This window comes from Rhinoderma darwinii, chromosome 12 (assembly GCF_050947455.1).
Source record: "Rhinoderma darwinii isolate aRhiDar2 chromosome 12, aRhiDar2.hap1, whole genome shotgun sequence".
In the NCBI taxonomy this organism is placed as follows: domain Eukaryota; kingdom Metazoa; phylum Chordata; class Amphibia; order Anura; family Rhinodermatidae; genus Rhinoderma; species Rhinoderma darwinii.
Window position 1 is genome coordinate 60,384,675 of NC_134698.1, and position 20,119 is coordinate 60,404,793.

At 42.0% G+C, this 20,119-nt stretch overlaps 1 protein-coding gene and 1 long non-coding RNA gene across 2 annotated transcripts in view; one reads left to right on the forward strand and one right to left on the reverse strand.

The window, feature by feature from the left end:
- The first annotated feature begins 362 nt into the window (after positions 1-362).
- Positions 363-20,119, forward strand: part of STARD9 (StAR related lipid transfer domain containing 9) — a 174,760-nt gene continuing 155,003 nt past the window's right edge. The window contains exon 1 of the mRNA XM_075844676.1: positions 363-519. Within this exon, the coding sequence (XP_075700791.1) occupies positions 473-519 (47 nt within the window). The 5' untranslated portion in view covers positions 363-472. The remainder of the gene's footprint in view (positions 520-20,119) is intronic.
- Positions 5,739-19,959, reverse strand: LOC142664274 (uncharacterized). Its single transcript, XR_012851250.1, has 3 exons — positions 19,931-19,959; positions 9,335-9,502; positions 5,739-6,069 (listed from the first exon to the last, which is right to left on the reverse strand). It is a non-coding gene; the product is annotated as an uncharacterized LOC142664274 (long non-coding RNA).

Genomic DNA, 20,119 nt, shown 5'->3' on the forward strand with positions numbered 1-20,119 from the left:
TTTTTGCGTTGATTTTTGACTTTTGACAAACTTTCAAATGCGGTCTGTGTTATATTCCTACATCTGGAGACATTTACTCAGACATTTATTTTATACCCCTAATATAGTTATATAGCTAGAGATTTATTTTCTTCCTTCGTGCACCTAGAAAGAGTATGAGGAGATTTCTCTTGACATGAACACAGAAGAGGACGCTGAAGAGTTTCTCATGGTTACATTTGATTACAAGCCATTCATCCTCCTCATGCAGATTCAAAACACGCCCCTGTATCGCTGCAAAGTGGCAGCGTCTTAATGGGCTGGACCAAACCAAAACACACAAGAGAGGGGCGTGGAGACTGTTTTATGCTGTGGACTGGGATCACACCCCGCTAATCATAGGCTGTACCACGGAGGAAAGCGGCTTCGTGTACCGGGGGACATGCTGAGGACCGGAGCCTGGGACAGGACATGAGGCTCCTTATTAACCAAAATGGCCAATGTGAGGGTAGCGCTGCGGGTGAGACCGCTCAGCAGAAGGTAAGTCGTGTGTTAGCGGCAGTCCTCCTCAGAAATAAAACTACGTAGTGTGACAGACTCTCCAGCTGTTGTGAAACTACAACTCCCAGCACGGCTGTCTGGCATGCTGAGAGTTGTAGTTGCACAACAGAGCCACAGAAAGTTACTTTACACGTGTATATAGTAATGGCAGAAGTTCCTATATTATAATTTGCAGTTGTATATAATGCGGCTGCAGAAAGTTCTGTCATGGCTGAACAATTCCTCTTTCATGTATTAAAAATGTGTGGTGTTGAATTCAGCCTTTACAGATGCGGTGTATACTGCACCCGCTTTATGTTGACAACGTTTTGGCAGGCGTCAGTCTTTTGTGTCACATTGAAATATTTCGGGAATACGCAGGTTTCCGGAATGTATGGCGGCACATCCACGTTGTCAGTGCTCTCGTGCGGGACGTATTCCCTTATACAGCGTGAGACATTTTCTTGGGACAAAAGAAATGGCGTCGAGAAGATGTGCGGTCATGTCTGGTGTGGATATTTTGGAGTAGTCCGACTTTATGGTAAAGCAATGGGGTCCCCCATTGCTTCTCGCAGTCAAGGCTGCTGGATGATGTGTCGTCAATAGTGATGTCACTCAGGTGCTATGATGCTAATGATGTCACTCAGGTGCTATGATGCTAATGATGTCACTCTGGTGCTAATGACCATGCTTGCCGCCATGGTCATTGTGATCAATTCTTCTATGGAGTCCGATGAAACATGCCACCATTTTTTTGCTGTCGGATTCATACAGACGAATAAAACCCTCCATCTGTTTCTGGAGAATAGAGGGCTCTATTGTAGTCCTATCAAAGATTCTGTAAAAAACAGCCATACTACGGCCATCTGAGGGAGTCCGTGGTAAACGAGGGTCATCTTGATCTCCCCACAACGTTTTAGGAGGGGTACCTTCACTCTAATTTTTGAGTGACCCATAAAGTTTGTCTATTGTAAACATGTTTCGTTATTTGATGCATAAAATCTTCATCAAAACCACAGGTAAAATTGCACTTAATTCTGCATTTTTTTATGCGCTTTTAGTTGCGGTTTTCCAAAAATGTTTGACGTGTTTCCGACATCTTTCCGAGGAGAGCTAATCAAAACTTCTGACATCTCATAGTGATATGTCAAAAGTTTTCTAATAGTAAAGTTACACTTTTAAAGAGTAACTAAATTTTTGACATGTCATAGTTACATGTCAGAAGTTTTGATCGGTGGGTGAGCGCTGTGATTGTGATCGGCTTTCCTCGGAAAGCCGAGCGGACGGTGTACGGGCTGAATAGAAAGCTTATGAGTCTGTACACCACTTGCTCGACCTTCCTGAAGAAAGCCGATCAAAAACGAAGTGGCAGAGTCTCATTGCTCGGACCGTCACCGATCAAAGATTCTGACACGTCAAAAGTATTTTCACAGTTTAGTTACACTTTAAGCTAAACATACGCTAAAAATTTTGATCAGCCGAAAAGGACGACTAAGTCAATTTTTGCGACTTTTCATGCCAAAAACAAGCGTGACCGATGCCGACCCATGGAAAATTTTGATCTACTGTGGTGGATTTTTTTTGGTCGTTGTAAAGTCTGTAATGCCAAATGATAGAGCTGCATCCCATCAATGTAAGATCAGACCAGGCCACAGATCAAGGCAGAGATCGATCACTGATTTGTTTTTTTAACCTATGGAGTTGTCGTCCAGATTGACAACCTTCACACACGAACCATGAACGACAAGTCGTTCAGAAAACATGCGCCATCTGAAATCCCTAATATTTTTCTTTCTGGGATTTCGCTAAATCACTGTGGTTTTTTTCTATACAAATAATGTGTGTGATCACAGCCTCATGATAACCGTCAGATGTCATTATCCTCATATTATTGGTAGTATTGCTATTAACGTTGAGCACTAAATACCTCATGAGTAGATCCGAGGGTGTGATTACTTTAGGTTTGACCCATCAGTAAAAGATTTAGCGGAGCATGAGGGGTTGAATATTGATGATATAAATGTGTACAGATATGTATTGGGCATCCTTAAAAATATCTTTGAGACGTAACACTTTTAAGGTCTGGGATTAAAAGAAAAAGCTTGAAACTTCCACCTTGTTTGGAATAGATCTCTGTGTCTGCAGTCGCAGTAAGAAATCCTTTATCATGTCACTGTATAGTTAGATACATGTGTAGTATTATCTTTTAAGGGTATTGTTTTTGCAAAACATATCCAATGTTTAGAGAATCCGAGAACGAGGCATACTTCCTTAAAATCCATTTCCTGTTGCTTTCCCAGTTCCCCTTGTCTGGGTTTTAAATTGCAATGTGAAGAGATCCGCTGGGACTGTAGTGATCATGTGACCCCCAAACTGCTCCTGCAACCTAGAGAAAACATTTTCTGTGCAGATCGATTGACAACATCAAATATGATGATCGTGATAAGAACGTGTTGTAGTGTACGACTTTTATGTTTTTAATAAATAATTTTTTTCCGTTTTCAAACATTTAGAGAGTAGAACAAGGTGATAAATACATACAAAAAAATCAACATTAATTGTGATACTGCACAAAATTACGTAATTTATTTTGGTTTTATGAGATACATGTACTGTAATGAGTGTGGAGACGCGGCTGCACAGCGCTGTGTTAGGGCATGACCACACGTGGCGGATTTCCTCCGCAACTGTCCGCATCAATGCCGCACAGAATCTGCGTTGCAGATTCTGCTGCGGATCTGCACAAAATGTGCAGTAAATTGATGCGGACTAGCTGCTGCGGACTGCGGTAAAAGTACTTCCCTTCTCCCTATTCAGTGCAGGATAGAGAGAAGGGACAGCACTTTCCCTTGTGAAAGTCTAAGAAATTCATACTTACCGCCCGTTGTCTTGGTGACGCGTCCCTCCTTCGGCATCCAGCCCGATCTCCCTGGATGACGCGGCAGTCCATGTGACCGCTGCAGCCTGTTATTAGCCTGTGATTGGCTGCAGCCGTCACTTAGACTGAAACGTCATCCTGGGAGGCTGGACTGGAGACAGAAGCAGGGAGTTCTCGGTAAGTATGAACTTCATTTTTTTTTACAGATACATGTATATTGGGATCGGTAGTCACTGTCCCGGGTGCAGAAACAGTTACTGCCGATCGCTTAACTCTTTCAGCACCCTGGACAGTGACTATTTACTGACGTCTCCTAGCAACGCTCCCGTCATTACGGGAGCCCCATTGACTTCCTCAGTCTGGCTGTAGACCTAGAAATACATAGGTCCAGCCAGAATGAAGAAATGTCAAGTTAAAAAAGCAAGACGGATCCGCAGCACACATAACATGTGCATGACAGCTGCGGACTTCATTGCGGAAATTAGAATCTCCATTGAAGTCAATGGAGAAATTCCGCCATGAGTCCGCCACTGCTCCGCAACAGACAGAGCATGCTGCGGACACCAAATTCCGATCCGCAGCCTATGCTCCGCAGCGGAATTTTACGCCTCGTCTAAACGAACACTGCTAAATTAAAGTGTAAGTCAATGGACAAACGGCTCCGCTGCGGATTAACGCTGCGGAGTGTCTGCAGCGGAATTTAAGTGAAATTCCGCCACGTGTGAACCCAGCCTTAGGGGGAGTTCACACAGCATTTTTTATCAGGCATAAAAAATCGGCCTCAAAATTCAGGAATCTTGAGGCAGATTTCAAATTGCCGGCGCTCTTTTGCATTTCTGCGTCGCAAAAAAATAAAAATGCTCAAAACAAGCTCCATGAGATTCTTCTTCCTCCTATTGATTTCAATGGGAGGTCAGAGGCAGAAACCGCTCGAAGAAAGAGCATGCAGCTTTTTTTTCCCACAAAATGCCAAAAGTCGCTCAGGAAAAAAAAAAGCCTCTGCCTCCCATTGGGGGACCATTTGTGGCTTTTCTTGGTGCTGATTCTGATGCAGTTTCTGCATCAGAATTGACGGCAAAAAACAGTGTGAACTACCTCTTAGGCCCCATGCACACGACCGTAAAAAAATCTCCGTAATTGGGAAACGTAATATGGTCCGCAATTATGGCTCCGTTCGGTCCTATTGGCCGCAGTCACCTTTCCGTATCGCTATGGATAGGTGTCCGGGCTGTAGAACTGTACTGCAAAAGATAGAACATGTTCTATCTTTTACGTTTTATGGGCCGTGCTCCCATACTTTGTAATGCGGAAATACTTTGTAAACCGAAACCACAATCGCAGGCCTTAAGCCCCATTCACACGACCGTAAAAACTCTCCGTAATTGCGGACCGTAATGCGATAGACCCACTCAGTTCTATTGGCCGCAGACACCTTTCCGTATCACTACGGATGGGTGTCCGTGCCGTAAAAATGTTCCGAAAATTATGGAACATGTCGGTTCTTTTGCATCTTACAGGCCGTGCTCCCATACTTTGTATCGGAGCACGGCCCAAAAATGCGGGTGGCCGACCATGCCTGCAATCGCGGGCCGTGATTACGGGCACGGCAGTGTGCCTGGGGCCTTTGGGTGAATACGTGCCATATTTTACCATAGCGGGATAATCCACTGTGGAAATTTACACTATGTATTCCGATGGGTCGTAACAAAATCTGCACCACATACACGGTTTAAATTTTTGTGCAGAATTTTTCTTCATGTGTCGTAGATTTTCATCATAGGCTTCAATGCTATGTGAAATTGCGCGCTGAAATACGAAACAAGAATACGCAGCAATTTTGCCACAAAATCTACAAAAGATTTCCTGCTGTGGAATTACTGTTGTGTATTTTGTGGCGTATTTTTGCGCCATGTGTGACCCCTAAGGTGAATTCAAACGTAGTGCAATTGGGGAGGTTTCTGCAATGAATATCTGTAGCATAGATCAAGTGAATGCAAGTCAATGGGGTTTTCCTAAACCCTACGGAAGTTATAATCCACATTCTGTTCTATATGTTGTGGGAATTGCTGTGGGTTTCACAGGTCATTGTCAGCAAGCACCAAGGTTGATACCGGCATCCTATAGTCTGCTGACAGGTTTGTGGGGCAATAATAAGGGATTATAAATCCTCTATCATAGGAGCACTCCTACTTGTAAAAGAAGCCATTAGTATAATTGCTGTATATGCTGATCTCTAGTGTATTAAGCAAATATTTTCCACATCTTTTAATCTAGATCTTACATAGTTCAGGTTGTTTGAAGTTAAGTTCACAATTTGAGGAATGTGGAAAAAGTCTGTCCCTCACGTGGTCTGGAATAGATCTGTCCTGGGTTAGGAGTAGGCCGGATGCATGAGTGAGCATCGTACACAATGCGTCTCTTGAGGAGCTGTCTTATCTGCCTGTCCTCTCCCTACTGTCATTCCCCATTCACAGCAAAATAGACTGTAGGAAATGATCCAAATGCAGAATCTGCTTTCTAGCACTTCAATGTTATTATGAAAAGAAAGTCAGGATATACAGTCTACTGAAGAACTAATATCCATTTGAAGACTGCTAGTGATGTTCCTGTAAAAGAATTCTATAGCTTTGTCCTTTTGTAATGTAGTAGATCACTGTGGCCTGAAGTTTTTCCTGTGGGAGAAAAAGTGGTGCAGAGTTTATCGGATGTGCCCAGTATTCTTGAAAATGGTTCATGAACGTAAGAAAATTGGTCTAAGCACTATAAATAAGCATACACCCATAAAAAGTCAATCATATTCTACAAACCTAAAATACCATAATAACAATAAAATATACTTAGGCCCTGTTCACACTGAGTTTTTTTGCAGGCAAAAAAAATCTACCTCCGAATTCCTTCAGGAATTTGAGGCAAATTTTGAACTGCATGCATGTATTTTTCCGCATATCTTTGGCATTTTTCGCATGTGGTCATTGAAGCTAATGCAAGGACTGCTGGCAAAAAAAGCCACCAAAAAACGCTTAAACGAGCGCCACAGGTTTTTCTACCTCCCATTGTTTGCAATGGGAGGTCAGAGGTGGAAACCGCGGCAAGAATGGTTATGCCACTTTTTTTTTCCGTGAGCGGCCAAGAGCCGCCCAGGAAAAAAACGCCTCTGCCTCCCATTAAAATCAATAGGGGCAATTTCGACCGTTTTTTTTTTTTTGGGCGCTAATTCTGGCGCGGTTTTCGAGTCAAAATAAGAGCCAAAGAACTCTGTGTAACCTGACTTTTAGAACAATGGAATAAAGTGCAGCAGTAACATGCAAAGCTATCACATAAGGGTAAGGCCACACGGAGCGGCCCTGACACGGTCGTGACGCAATATACAACCACGCCGGCACCATGTTCGGTGCGGCTGTCAAATATCCTGTTAATGGCCCGTTATTGCGGGTAATATGGCCCTTTACCTGCAAAATGGTCTGGCCATAAAGGGTGTATTAATTTAATGGCCGCACGATCTTTCAGATATAGGGATGTTTTACCCGCATTAACGCGCGGCCATAGCTCCGTTAGGGGCCTTCGTCACCGTTTCGGCCAACAATATCGGAAAGAATAGTTGAGCATGCTGCACTATTGTTTCCGGTAAAACCATGGACACACTGGGAGAAACCCGACGGAAGCCATTAAATGGGTTCCTTCGGGCATCGATGGTGTCTGTCATACAACGGATTCGAAGTTTTCTCTATTTTCGTGGTTCTGCTTCTCTGACAGCAGAACACGGGAAACACTGACGCATGTGTGAACAGGCCCTTATTGTCTTCTGATGTTCTACCTCTGTGTTTTCTGTTTCTCGGCTGTATGTGAAAAGTTGTTATGACAGCAGTTTGGGTGTATATCTTTGTACACGCTATCACGCAGTAGTTTTATCAGCCCTATGACTCCAGTCAAAATACAAAAAGTGACAAGTTCCTGTAACTATTCTTGTATTTATCGTGTAGAATTTTAATACCTGTTCGTGTTTAAACTTGTCGTATGATAGAAAAAATTATTCTGACGTTTTTTTTTCTCAGGCTATGTTCATACAGCAGATTTTTCATCCGAATTGGCAGAAAAATCAAGGTACAAACCTGATACTGACTCTCGGATTTCAGCCGTGCGTCCACACACAGATTAGCAGCATTCAACGGGGCTAATTCGCGTGCTGCTACACAGCGCGGTTTTTGCATGAAAACCACGTCCAGAAGTGACATGAAAGTGACAGTGAAATTAATTTAATGCTGTTTGTAAGTCGTTGTCACGTGTTTTTCGGTTCAGGATTCGCGTGGTTTTCATGCCGCGGTATTACAGTAGACTGAGGCGGTTTCCCATGGAAAACAATTGGGGGGTCCAATTGAAGACAATGGGAGGCTTGTTACAAGCTTGGAAAACGCATCGGAATTCGCATAAAAATTCTTTATTATGGGGAAAATGCCTTTTTAAGGAGCTGGTTTGTATGTTAAAAGGGACATGGACATCTCCCCCCATTGATTTCAATAGGAGGTAAAGGTGTTTGTTTTTTTTCTGAGCTTTTTTTTTAAAATAAAGTGGCATGTCCTATCTTGGAGTGGCTTCTGCCTCTCCAAGAGCCCTTGAAATGAATTCTCAAAAAATATGCGCCGCTTGTTGTAAGGGTTTTTTTGGAGCGGTTTTTGCATGTGACTCATTTAAAAAACGGCAAAAAAAAATAGTGTAAAAACCGCTGCCATTTCAAAATCCGCATCAAAAAGGAATTTTGAGGCAGATTTTTTTTTCTGCCTGACAAAAACCTCTGTGGGAATTTACCAAAAAAGGGTGAAAACATTAGGTTATGTACACCTTAGACATTTTTATTCTAAAAAAAAAACCAACAAGATTTCAATCAGTGTGTTTGATGCAACTTTCAAAATACTTTTTATAAAAAATTATTTTAACTTTTTGAGATACAGCTGCTTTGTATCCTGTATATTCACGCAGGATCCACCTGTAATCGATCACATCTAAGTTATGAACTTAGATGTGATCGGTAACCGCTCGATCCTGCGTGACCGACACACAGGACCCGCTGACACTGAACCCGTCAGTCCCGCGTACCTGATGGATACAAGATACAGCTGCTCCGTATACAGAATACAAAGCAGCTGTATCTAAAAAATAAGCTATTATTTTGAAAATTGCACCAATCACACTAGACATTTTTATATATATATATATATATATATATATATATATATATATATATATATATAAAGATTTCAAAGGTGTGATCGCCATTAAAGCACATAGTGCCCATCATGACAATTATAGATGGAGCCTGCAGATTGGAAAAACTGCTGAAATATTCAGGATACAGGTAAGATTGGGGTCTTAAAAACTGATATTAGGGACTGTTCACATCAGTGTCACCCTTCTGTTCATGGGTTCCGCTGCACATTTGCGTCGGAGGAACCCATGAACGGAACAGCAAACAGAAACCATAGCTTCCGTTTTCATTACCACTTATTTCAATGGTAATGCTTCTGTTGCAAATGGTTTCCATTTGTCTACGTTCTGTAAGGTTTCCGGTTTTTGGGAGGAAACCATAGCGTAGCCAACTTTTATTAAGAATTTTTATAAATATTTATAAAGTTGCACAAAACACACTAAAAATAATAATAATTGCTTTCGAAGGTGTACACAGCCTTTAAGTTTCATTACCACTAGCTCTGCCAGGAACCAGTTGGAGCTGGTAACTGGTGTCCTGTTCTACTGCAGTTGTACCTGTGGAAGTGAAATTTGATTGTAGTTGAAATATAGCAGATTCATTTGTAATGACAAAAGCCAGATGTTAATGAGATTTAAAAGCTACGTCCACTTTTGTAACCATTTTTTTCTACTGTCCCAATACATCTCAGATGGAAAATGTACAACATTGCCAATAGCTGAATTAAAATGTCCTACCGTTTTGTGACTACTGCTCCTATGCAGACCTATGTGTGCAGTCTGATCTTGCATAACCAATTTTCAGTATGTTAGCAAATTGTAGGGGACATATGGAAGAGAGTATGCCTGCAGAATTAGGTTACATAGGGTCTGCTTGTAGTCGGTTACCATGGAGACACATAGGAACTGTAAATACAAAATAATACATATTTATTTAGAACTAAGGTGGACATTGCCTTTAAGATAGGTCATAAATATCTGATAGATGCAGGTCCCACCTCTGGGACCCGCACCTTTTTCCAGAACAGGGGTTCCCCTGACCCCGTCTTGCCTCCTATCCAGGCCGATAATCAGTGGAAAGGTGGCCAGCATTACAGAAACAACCGGGCTAGCTGTACAACGCTGCTTCCGTAACTCCCATAGAAGTGAATGGCCAGGGGGCCACCTCACCAGGCAGGACAAGGTCATGGGACCCAGTACTGGGGATAGGTGTGGGTCCCAGAGGTGGGAACTGCATCTATCAGACATTTATCACATATCCACAGGATATGCCATAAATGTCTAAGATAGAATAACCGTTTAATAGGTTTTCAAAACCCCACTTACACATTGTGCAGCTTTAAGGGCTTGCTGCAGATTCCTAAAACTGAAGGAAACATCCTCTATTATGCTGCGAAAAGGTGCACATTGCACAGAAAATCCACCCTATGTGAACATATCCCTATAGTTCACTCAGTTTTGTACACTGCTTTTATGTGCCAATGTATTGATCTCTAGGAATATTTCCTAGAGCTGTTCCTTGAAGAAAACTGGCTGCTCGCAGGAGCAGCAAAAATGGCATATATAAACTTTGTCTCTCATCCAATTCTGAAAGATATGTGATTATTCCTGGTTCTTCTGAATGGCTGAGAGGGATGACTAAAGGGAGGGCCTATTACAATGCTCATTAACATATATGGGGTACTTTATGGATCTGAGTGTAGTCCCACTTTTTCTACATTATTAGGGCTCATTTAATGGGGTGTTTTCTGGGAACCGATTCCCTTCATCGGACGGCAGCTTGCTGCTTCTCAACCAGGCACTTACCCTATTTACCGAACCAAAGACTCAGGGCTTTATCATTACATTTAGTGCAGGTCACTATACGAGCTCCCTCAGTTACTGGTTATTCCTGTTTCCTCTGTTACCCTCATCATTGAAAGCTTTGCCTTGGCTACTGTGATAATCTCAAAGTTAAAGTTTACTGTGACCAGGGACATTGTTTGTGATTGTTTACTGACTTGTATGTTTCACCTGTCCTTTCTGTATTTACAATCTGTCATGCTGCAGCCATTCTTCTTATGTTGAACCGCGTTTTTGGCATAGTAATTCTACCTGTGCAACTGAGTGATTAAAAGAAGTGTCATTTACTGTAGGCATTTCGTTTTGTTTGTAATTGGCACAATAAGGTCTCAGAATCCGTGTTATACAATGTAGCATCTTATATGTGAGAGGCATACGGATAATGCCATTGAATATTATGTGTCCGCAAATCCTAGTTTCTGGACTCCACCTTGCTTTAGCTGAATCAATATCTTATAATGATGAAATGTGCTACAATAGACAGCACCGTGGTATACAACGCTACATTGATGCACTATGTAATAAATATAGAAGAGGGAATGTATATTCTCTTTAGAGGGCAGATGATTCTCAAATAACTACTTCAATAAGGCTATTGGGCCTGGAAATTGCTCCCACCACCTATACAAGTGAGACCGGCAAGAGTTCCAGGTTCAGATGTGTTTGGCTCTACTTGTTATGCTAAGAACCATAAGGCGACAAGTAGAACAAGAACTACAATGCTCTAGGTCTCCTGACTTGCCTCATTCACATGTGTGATTTTGTGGGCCACATTGAAGTAATTAGAAGATCGAGATATACTAGTCCTGTTCAATGAATTATAATATCATCAGAAAGTTAATTTGTTTCAGTAATTCAATTCAAAAAGTGAAACTCCTATATTATATAGATTCATTACACACAGAGTGATCTATTTCCAGCAATTTTTCTTTTAATGTTGATGATTATGGATAACAGTTAATGAAAACCCAAAATTTAAGGTCTCAGAAAATTAGAATATTATATAAGCCCAATTTCAAAAATTATTTTTAATACTGAAATGTTGGCCTACTGAAAAGTATGTACAGTATATACCCTCAATACTCTATAAAGCGTTTCAGCAGAGGGAAGCATTAAGTGCTCTAAAATTTCCTGGTAGACGGCTACGTTGTCTCTGGACTTCATATAACACAGTGGACCAGCACTATTGCTCAGTGGTCCACAGTCCTGTTTCCAGATGAAAGTAAATTTTGGCTTTCATTTGGAAATCAAGGTCCCAGAGTCTGGAGGAAGAGTGGAGAGGCACTCAATCCGGTATCCCTGTGCTTGATTGGCTAGCAAACTCGCCTGACCTAAACCCTATAGAGAATTTATGGGGTATTGTCAAGAGCAAGATGAGCGACACCAGACCCAACAATGCAGGCGAGCTGAAGGCCGCTATCAAAGCAACCTGGGCTTCTATAACACAGGCTCATCGCCTCCATGCCACGCCACATTGATGCAGTAATTCATGCAAAAGGAGCCCCGACCAAGTATTGAGGGTATATACTGTACATACTTTTCTGTAAGCCTACATTTCGGTATTAAAAATAACTTTTGAAATTGGGATTATTTAAAGAGGCTCTGTCACCGGATTTTGAAACCTCTATCTGCTATTGCAGCAGATCGGCGCTGCAATGTAGATAAGAGTAACGTTTTTATTTTTTTAAAACAAGCATTTTTGGGCAAGTTATGACCATTTTTGTATTTATGCAAATGAGGCTTGCAAAAGTCCAACTGGGCGTGTTTAAAGTAAAAGTCCAACTGGGCGTGTATTATGTGCGTACATCTGGGCGTTTTTACTTCTTTTACTAGCTGGGCGTTCTGACGAGAAGTATCATCCACTTCTCTTCAGAACGCCCAGCTTCTGGCAGTGCAGACACAGCGTGTTCTCGAGAGATCACGCTGTGACGTCACTCACTTCCTGCCCCAGGTCCTGCATCGTGTCGGACGAGCGAGGACACATCGGCACCAGAGGCTACAGTTGATTCTGCAGCAGCATCGGCGTTTGCAGGTAAGTCGATGTAGCTACTTACCTGCAAACGCTGATGCTGCTGCAGAATCAACTGTAGCCTCTGGTGCCGATGTGGCCGACACGATGCAGGACCTGGGGCAGGAAGTGAGTGACGTCACAGCGTGATCTCTTGAACACGCTGTGTGTCTGCACTGCCAGAAGCTGGGTGTTAACGAACAGAAGTGGATGATGCTGATTCGTCGTTTTTTAAAAATAAAAACGTTACTGTAATCTACATTGCAGCGCCTATCTGCTGCAATAGCAGATAGGGGTTGCAAAATCTGGTGACAGAGCCTCTTTAAAAGAAAAATATGCTGGAAATAGATCACTCTGTGTGTAATGAATCTATATAATTTATAGTAAATGCTCGATTTCTAAAGAGGATTTGTCCCATAGTTGATAAGGTTGAAAAAAAAGACAAAGGTCCATGAAGTCCAACCTATAATCCTATTGTTTATCCAGAGGATAATCATCAGGTGGATGCCAATTGGCAAATATTAGGAGGGAAAAAATCCTTCCCGGCTCCAAACATGGCAAACTTAATCCAACCATTCCATTAATGACCTTGGTCACCCTCCTCCACACTCGCTATAGTCGCCAACCATTCCATTAATGACCTTGGTCACCCTCCTCCACACTCGCTATAGTCGCCAACCATTCCATTAATGACCTTGGTCACCCTCCTCCACACTCGCTATAGTCGAGCTATGTCCTTCTTTTATATGTCAAATATTGTAAACCACATTCCATGTGTGGTCTATTGATTTGTTTATAGCATCTTTTTGTCATTAACACATATGCCTTGTTTGATGCATTTCATGATTTTATTAGCCTTGGCAGCAGCTGCCTGGCACTAGTTGCTACAGTTGACTGTCCACCAATATCCCCAAATCTTTTTCAGTGCCAATTTTACCCAGTGTTTTACCATTTAATACATAAATGTAGACTTTGCGTAATCGGCCCAAGTGCATAGCTTTACATTTATCCACATTAAAATGAATTTGCTATTTCTCTGCCAAAGCCTCCAGCTTCCCCAAATCCCTCTGTAATATTATATCATTCTTTTCTGTGTTAATTACTTTACAAGGCTTAGTATCATCTCCAAATATTGAAATTTTACTCTGTAAGCCCCTGTACAAGGTTTTTGAAGGGTTATTTCCATCTCAGATATTTATGGCAGTTCCACAGTATATGGGTCAGTATTGGTTCCTCTTCTTTTATTATATGTTTATTAAATGGGTATTCCCATCTCAGATATTCATGGCATATCCACAGTATATGCCATAAATGTCTAATAGATGTGGGTTCCAACTCTGGGACCCACACCTATATCGAGAACTTGATCTCCATCCCGCCTGGTGAGACTGCTGCTGGCCGCCGAATCCAGACATAGATTAAGTGGAGAGCTGGCCACACACAGGTGACACCCCGTTCTCAATATACCTGTAGATGCGGGTCCCAGAGCAGTTATCACTTGAGGACCCAATACGATTTTTTTTTTGTGGCCTAATAAATAATAGGTTGGGCGCCAGTAGCACATTTCTAGTCCTATTGGGTAATTAGTTTCAGAGCTTTTTCCAACCTTTAAAGAGGATCTACAGGTCTCCTATTTTCCCCCGGTCTAAGAGCAGTATAGGACAGAGGGGCAGACGCTGTGAGTCCTATTATTCCCACACAGTGATTTAGAGCTGCCTCTATATCAATATTCATACAGGAAAAGTTGTCAATCACTCAGTGTCCTGGCAGCATTTAAACAGCTTTTTACACGGTTATTCAGAATCAAATCATGGAAAACTGTAAATCATTCACCCCTAACATTAAAACCACTGACAGGTGAAGTAAATAACATTGATTTATGTCGGTACAATGGCACCTGTCAAGGGGTGGGATATAATAAGTGGTTGATCTTGATGTGTTGGAAGCAGAAAAAGGGGTGTCTTGGTGTGGTCTGTGGTTGAGTCCTTTAGGGGCAGACATGCAGAATATGGGTTGGTATTTGACATGGATCTGATCCTGACTTTATATATTTTTTATATCTTGGATCAGTCTCTCTAAGGGTATGTGCACACACACTAATTACGTCCGTAATTGACGGACGTATTTCGGCCGCAAGTCCCGGACCGAACACAGTGCAGGGAGCCGGGCTCCTAGCATCATACTTATGTACGATGCTAGGAGTCCCTGCCTCTCCGTGGAACTACTGTCCCGTACTGTAATCATGTTTTCAGTACGGGACAGTTGTCCTGCAGCGAGGCAGGGACTCCTAGCATCGTACATAAGTATGATACTAGGAGCCCGGCTCCCTGCACTGTGTTCGGTCCGGGACTTGCGGCCGAAATACGTCCGTCAATTACGGACGTATTTAGTGTGTGTGCACATACCCTAACACTGTCATTTGTATTTTTTGTCCAGTGTGTACATATTTAGTATACTGTTAACTGTTGAGGTATTCTTGTACAGTATTGTCAATACCTGGACAATACACTTTTTGATTCCATGGATGTATAATATTATACATTTGTTGCTCCTAGATAACACTACCACATTTTTATCATGTGTTGCTTTATATTGTATGTGATGGTCTATGTATGTTTTTAAATATTTTCCAAATAGAGATATTTTTTGGATATTGGTTAGTGCTTTAATTGTACGTTAGGCCTTCAGCCTATAAGGCGCTGAGAAGACTCCCTGCGCAGGCTAGCGTGATGACGTCACTGCATCACGCTGGTCTGCGCAAGTGTCCCTCCCTGAGGCTGTGCAGCGCTGCGTCTGTCATGGGAACGTGGCAAGGTAAGTACAATTTATTTTTTGTTGTTGGGGGGAGTGCTGTGTCGAAATATACAGGGGGGGATTGCTGTGTATCACTATACACAAGTGGGGGGACTGCGGTGTAGCACTATATACGAGGGGATTTCTGTGTGGCACTCTATATACAAGGAAAGAGGTGCTGTGTGGCACGATACACAAGGGGGAGTGTGGCACGATACACAAGCGGGAACTGTGTGGCACTATACAGACGGCTGTGTGGCACTATACTAAGGGGGGGTTGTGTGGCACTATATACAAGGTGGGGGGGCAGTGTGGCACTATCTAATAAGGGGACCTGTATGGCACAATCTACAGGGTGCACGATTTACAAGGGGGGCTGTATGTGGCACGGAGTGGAGGGGGGCCCAGTCAAAAGTTTGCTATGGGGCCCAGTCTTTCCTAGTTACGTCCCTGCACGTAAGCATGAGATCTAGGTCATGGACCCATGGAAGAAGGTGGCCTTATTGGATGAATCACGGTTTCTCTTATATTATGTGGATGGCTGGGTGTGTCGCTTACCTGGGGAAGATAGTGCATTCTGGTGCCATATGAGAAGAAGACAAGCTGGCAGAGGCAGTGTGATGCTCTGATCAATGTTCTGCTGGAAAACTATTGGGTCCTGGCATACACGTGGATTTTACTGTGACACTAACCCCCTACATGCACTTTGTTGCAGACCAAGTACACCCCTTTATGGCAACGGTATTCCCTAATGTCAGTGACCTTTTTCGGGAGGATAATATGCCCTGCCACACTGCAAAAATTATTCACAAATAATTTGACGAACAGGACAAAGAGTCCATGGTGTTAACTTTGCCTTGATATTGCCGTAACTCAATCCATTTGAGCATTTGTGAGATGTGCTAGAAAATAAGTCCAAGCATTGAAGCCCCACCTCTCAACTTAAAGAGGTTCTGTCAACACATTATAAGTGCCCTATCTTGTACATGATGTAATGTAGATTACAGCAGTGTTTTTTTATTTAGAAAAACAATAATTTTTTTCGGAGTTATGACCTATTTTAGCTTTATGCTAATGAGTTTCTTTATGGACAACTGGGTGTGTTTTACTTTTTGGCCAAGTGGGCGTTGTGGAGAGAAGTGTATGACGCTGACCAATCACTGACCAATCAGTATCATACACTTCTCCCCATTCATTTACACAGCAGATGGCAATATAGCTATGTCGCTATGTGCAGCCACATACACAAACACTAACGTTACTGCAGTGTCCTGACAATGAATATACATTACCTCCAGCCAGGACGTGATGTGTATTCAGAATCCTGACACTTCGCTAACGTTTCTGTGAGATTTACAGCAAGGCAGACGTAATCTCATTTAAATTACAGTTTACAGCGTAATCTCGCGAGATTACGCTTGCTGTGGCTGTAGTGTCGGGATTGTGTTAGCGAAGTGTCAGGATTCTGAATACACATCATGTCCTGGCTGGAGGTAATGTATATTCATTGTCAGGACACTGCAGTAACATTAGTGTATGTGGCTGCACATAGTGATCTAGCTATATCGCTATGTGCTGTGTAAATGCATGGAGAGAAGTGTATGACGCTGATTGGTCACTTATTGGTCAGCGTCATACACTCCTCTGTACAACGCCCACTTGGCCAAAAAGTAAAACACGCCCAGTTGTCCATTAAGAAAGTAATTAGCATAAATCTAAAATAGGTCATAACTCCGTCAAAAATGATAGTTTTTCTAAATAAAAGAACACTGCTGTAATCTACATTACAGCGCCGATCACATCATGTACAATATAGGCCACTTATAATGTGGTGACAGAGCCTCCTTAAAGGATCGCCGGCTAAAATCTTGGTGCCAGATACAACAGGACACCTTCAAAGGTTTAGTGGAGTTCGTGCCTCGGAGTGTCAGAGCTGTTTTTGTGGCATGAGATGAATCTACAGAATATTAGGCTTATGGTTTTAATGATCTGGCTGAACGGTTTATATCCCCGAGCTCCGTGTATCCTGCTCTATCGTATACTGCCACCAGTGGAACATAGGAGGCCTGACAGGTCCGCTTTAAATAATCATATATACACTTAAGCCACGCCGCTACTATGCATATCGCATGGAAATAGATGGATTTTGCTGTGATCAACGGCTCCTGCTCATGGTCTGTCCTGTTTTGAGTTTTTTTGATGAGTGTTTTTTCCATCACGTTTTGATTGCCGCAAAGAGCAATTCGTTTTTTATTTTGCTGTCAACGTAGTGATATAATGTTTTCGTTTTGCAGGAAGAGTTACAGTTTTTATAGACTCCATTATATGTTAATTTAGCTTTTATAATAAATTTTGGAGAGGGGAAAATGTAAGAAAAAAAAAACAAACACTGCAATTCCACCTTTGTTTTATTTTTTTAGTGTGGTGTAAATAACGAAATGTTTAAAACATGTTTTAGTTCTTTTACACAATATAAGGATGTGTTTTGGAAAATATAATATTTGAATGTTTGTATCATTGTGTTATGGCGTTCTGAGAGCCATAATTTCTTTCATTTTTAATCGGTGTAGCTGTGTGAGGGCTTTTTTTTTGCAGGATGACTATATTGGCACCATTTGGGGCCCATATCAATATTGATTAACGTTTATGCATTTTTTGGGGGGTGGGGGGATGTGAAAAAGCTATAAAATCCAACTTCGGAAAACTGCCTCAAAAGCTGTTGTTTTGCTATGATTTATGTGAATCGTATTAATGTAGTAGTTGGTTTTTTTTCCTTGTGAGTTTAAAGTCTTGTATTATATGGTAGGTCTTTTGGGCAGAAGTCAGGATAAAAGAAGGAATCTAAGCTTTTTTTTTTTTTTTAACTGATCTTCACCGTAAAAAGCGAATTCATAAAATGCAGAAGTCAACAATGTCTCACAACAGTGCAGTAAAATCCTTACAAGATTGCAGAACTCGAGGCTTTACAACCGTTACTTGTGCGGAAATACCAATGTTTCGAAGCTCTGTGACCAGATGTTTCTCTGGATGATTTCCAACAGAAATAACAGAGTATCTCAGTCCTGACTTAGCCTTGCTGCCACTGACTTCTGATATCTCGCCAAGCTTTTCTGTTTCTATTACTTCAATATAATATAAAGCGTTTTGTTTTTTTTCTTGGATTCCCTAATACTATATTAGGCAGTTTGATACAGAAATGCAGCAATGTCATTTTCAGCTATGGTTAAATGAACTATTATCTCATTATTTTATCTAACAATGTATTATGTCCGTGTCCAGTTGGCTGCGCTCTATCACTTTCTGATGACCCCCATATATTCCATTAGGGTGGTCAAAATGATAAATTATGTTTTCAAAGGTTATGTCCACTCAATACTAATAAAAAGTAGGAAACTGGAACAAAATACTTCCACTCGTCACGTGTTTTCATGGGTCCCTTGTCAAGTTTAAGGGTACATGCACCTTTTTGCACTTTATTGTGATGTGTGAAAGCTCCATGAAAGTCAATAGAGATCCTGCCAGCATTACTTGGAGATACAGATGTCACTGAACTATGAATATAAGGGGCCTGGCAATTGGGTGAACGCTGTGTCTCCTCCAGTCCTTCATCTATTCTATTTTTAAAGATTTGCAGAAAGGACGACATCCCATTAAGGGACAAAATTGTACCTATGAGATAATTCCTATTGTAGTTCAGATTGTGCGTTATGAATGTAAAGCACATGAATGTACAAAGGCTTTTCTTGTTCTGCGTCATCATCTTCCATACACATCTGGCTGTTTTTTGATTTTATGAAAAAAAAAGGAAAAAACATTTGAAGGCAGGGTCTTATATTTGACTTTTTCCACATAATTTTTGAAAGGTATATGCTACTTTTTTAATTTTGTTAAAGTGTATTGAGTAGTATAGCTGTACATTAAGAGCAGGCAAAATTGCATGTGATGGACATACAGAAGATAAAGCACAGTTATTCTCACACAGCAGATTTTTACCGAAATTTCTCCTTTCCATGCATCTGAATAAGAATGTTTCTGCAGCGTGTGCATGGATTTCTTCAAACCCCCGTCAGATGAACAAATCTGAACATACCCTTAGACAGCTATCAATGAGTCTACTCCGTAAAATTGTAGACTGATTCTTCAGTTGTTTTAGGCCTCATTTACACGAGCGTATTATACGCGCGTGCGACGCGCGTGCTTTTCACGCGTGTCGTACGCACCTATAATAGTCTATGGGGCTGTTTAGACGATGCGTGAATTTTGCGCTGCGTGAGTGCGTTGCGTAAAACTCACGACATGTTCTATATTCTTGCGTTTTTCACGCAACACGCACCCATTGACTTCAATGGGTGCGTGAAAACAACGCATGCCACACTGACGGTCCTGCGTTGCATGCGCGAAAATCACGCAAGAGCTGTCAAACTCCTGAATGTAAACAGAAAAGCACCACGTGCTTTTCTGGTTACAAACATCCAAACGGAGTGTCAAATTCGAGATGAGCGCACCGAACTTCACCGGGTTCGGCCAAACTCGTTTTGACCGAAACCGGTAATAAATGTTCGGGTACGCGACGTCAGGAGACAGTCACTGTCCACGGTGCTGAAAGCGTTAAACTGGTTCAGCACCATGGACAGTGACTTCCGCTCCGAAAATCCATGAACCTGTAAAAAAAAAAAAAAGTTCTGACTTACCGATAACTCCGGACCGACCTCCCGGGATGACAGTTAAGTCCAAGTGACAGCTGCAGCCAATCACAGGCCAAGCACAGGCTGCAGCCAATCACAGGCTGCAGCGGTCTCATGGACTGCGGCGTCATCCTGGGAGGTGGGGCCGGATGACAAGAGTGGGACGCGTCACCAAGGCAACGGCCGGGAGCCCGG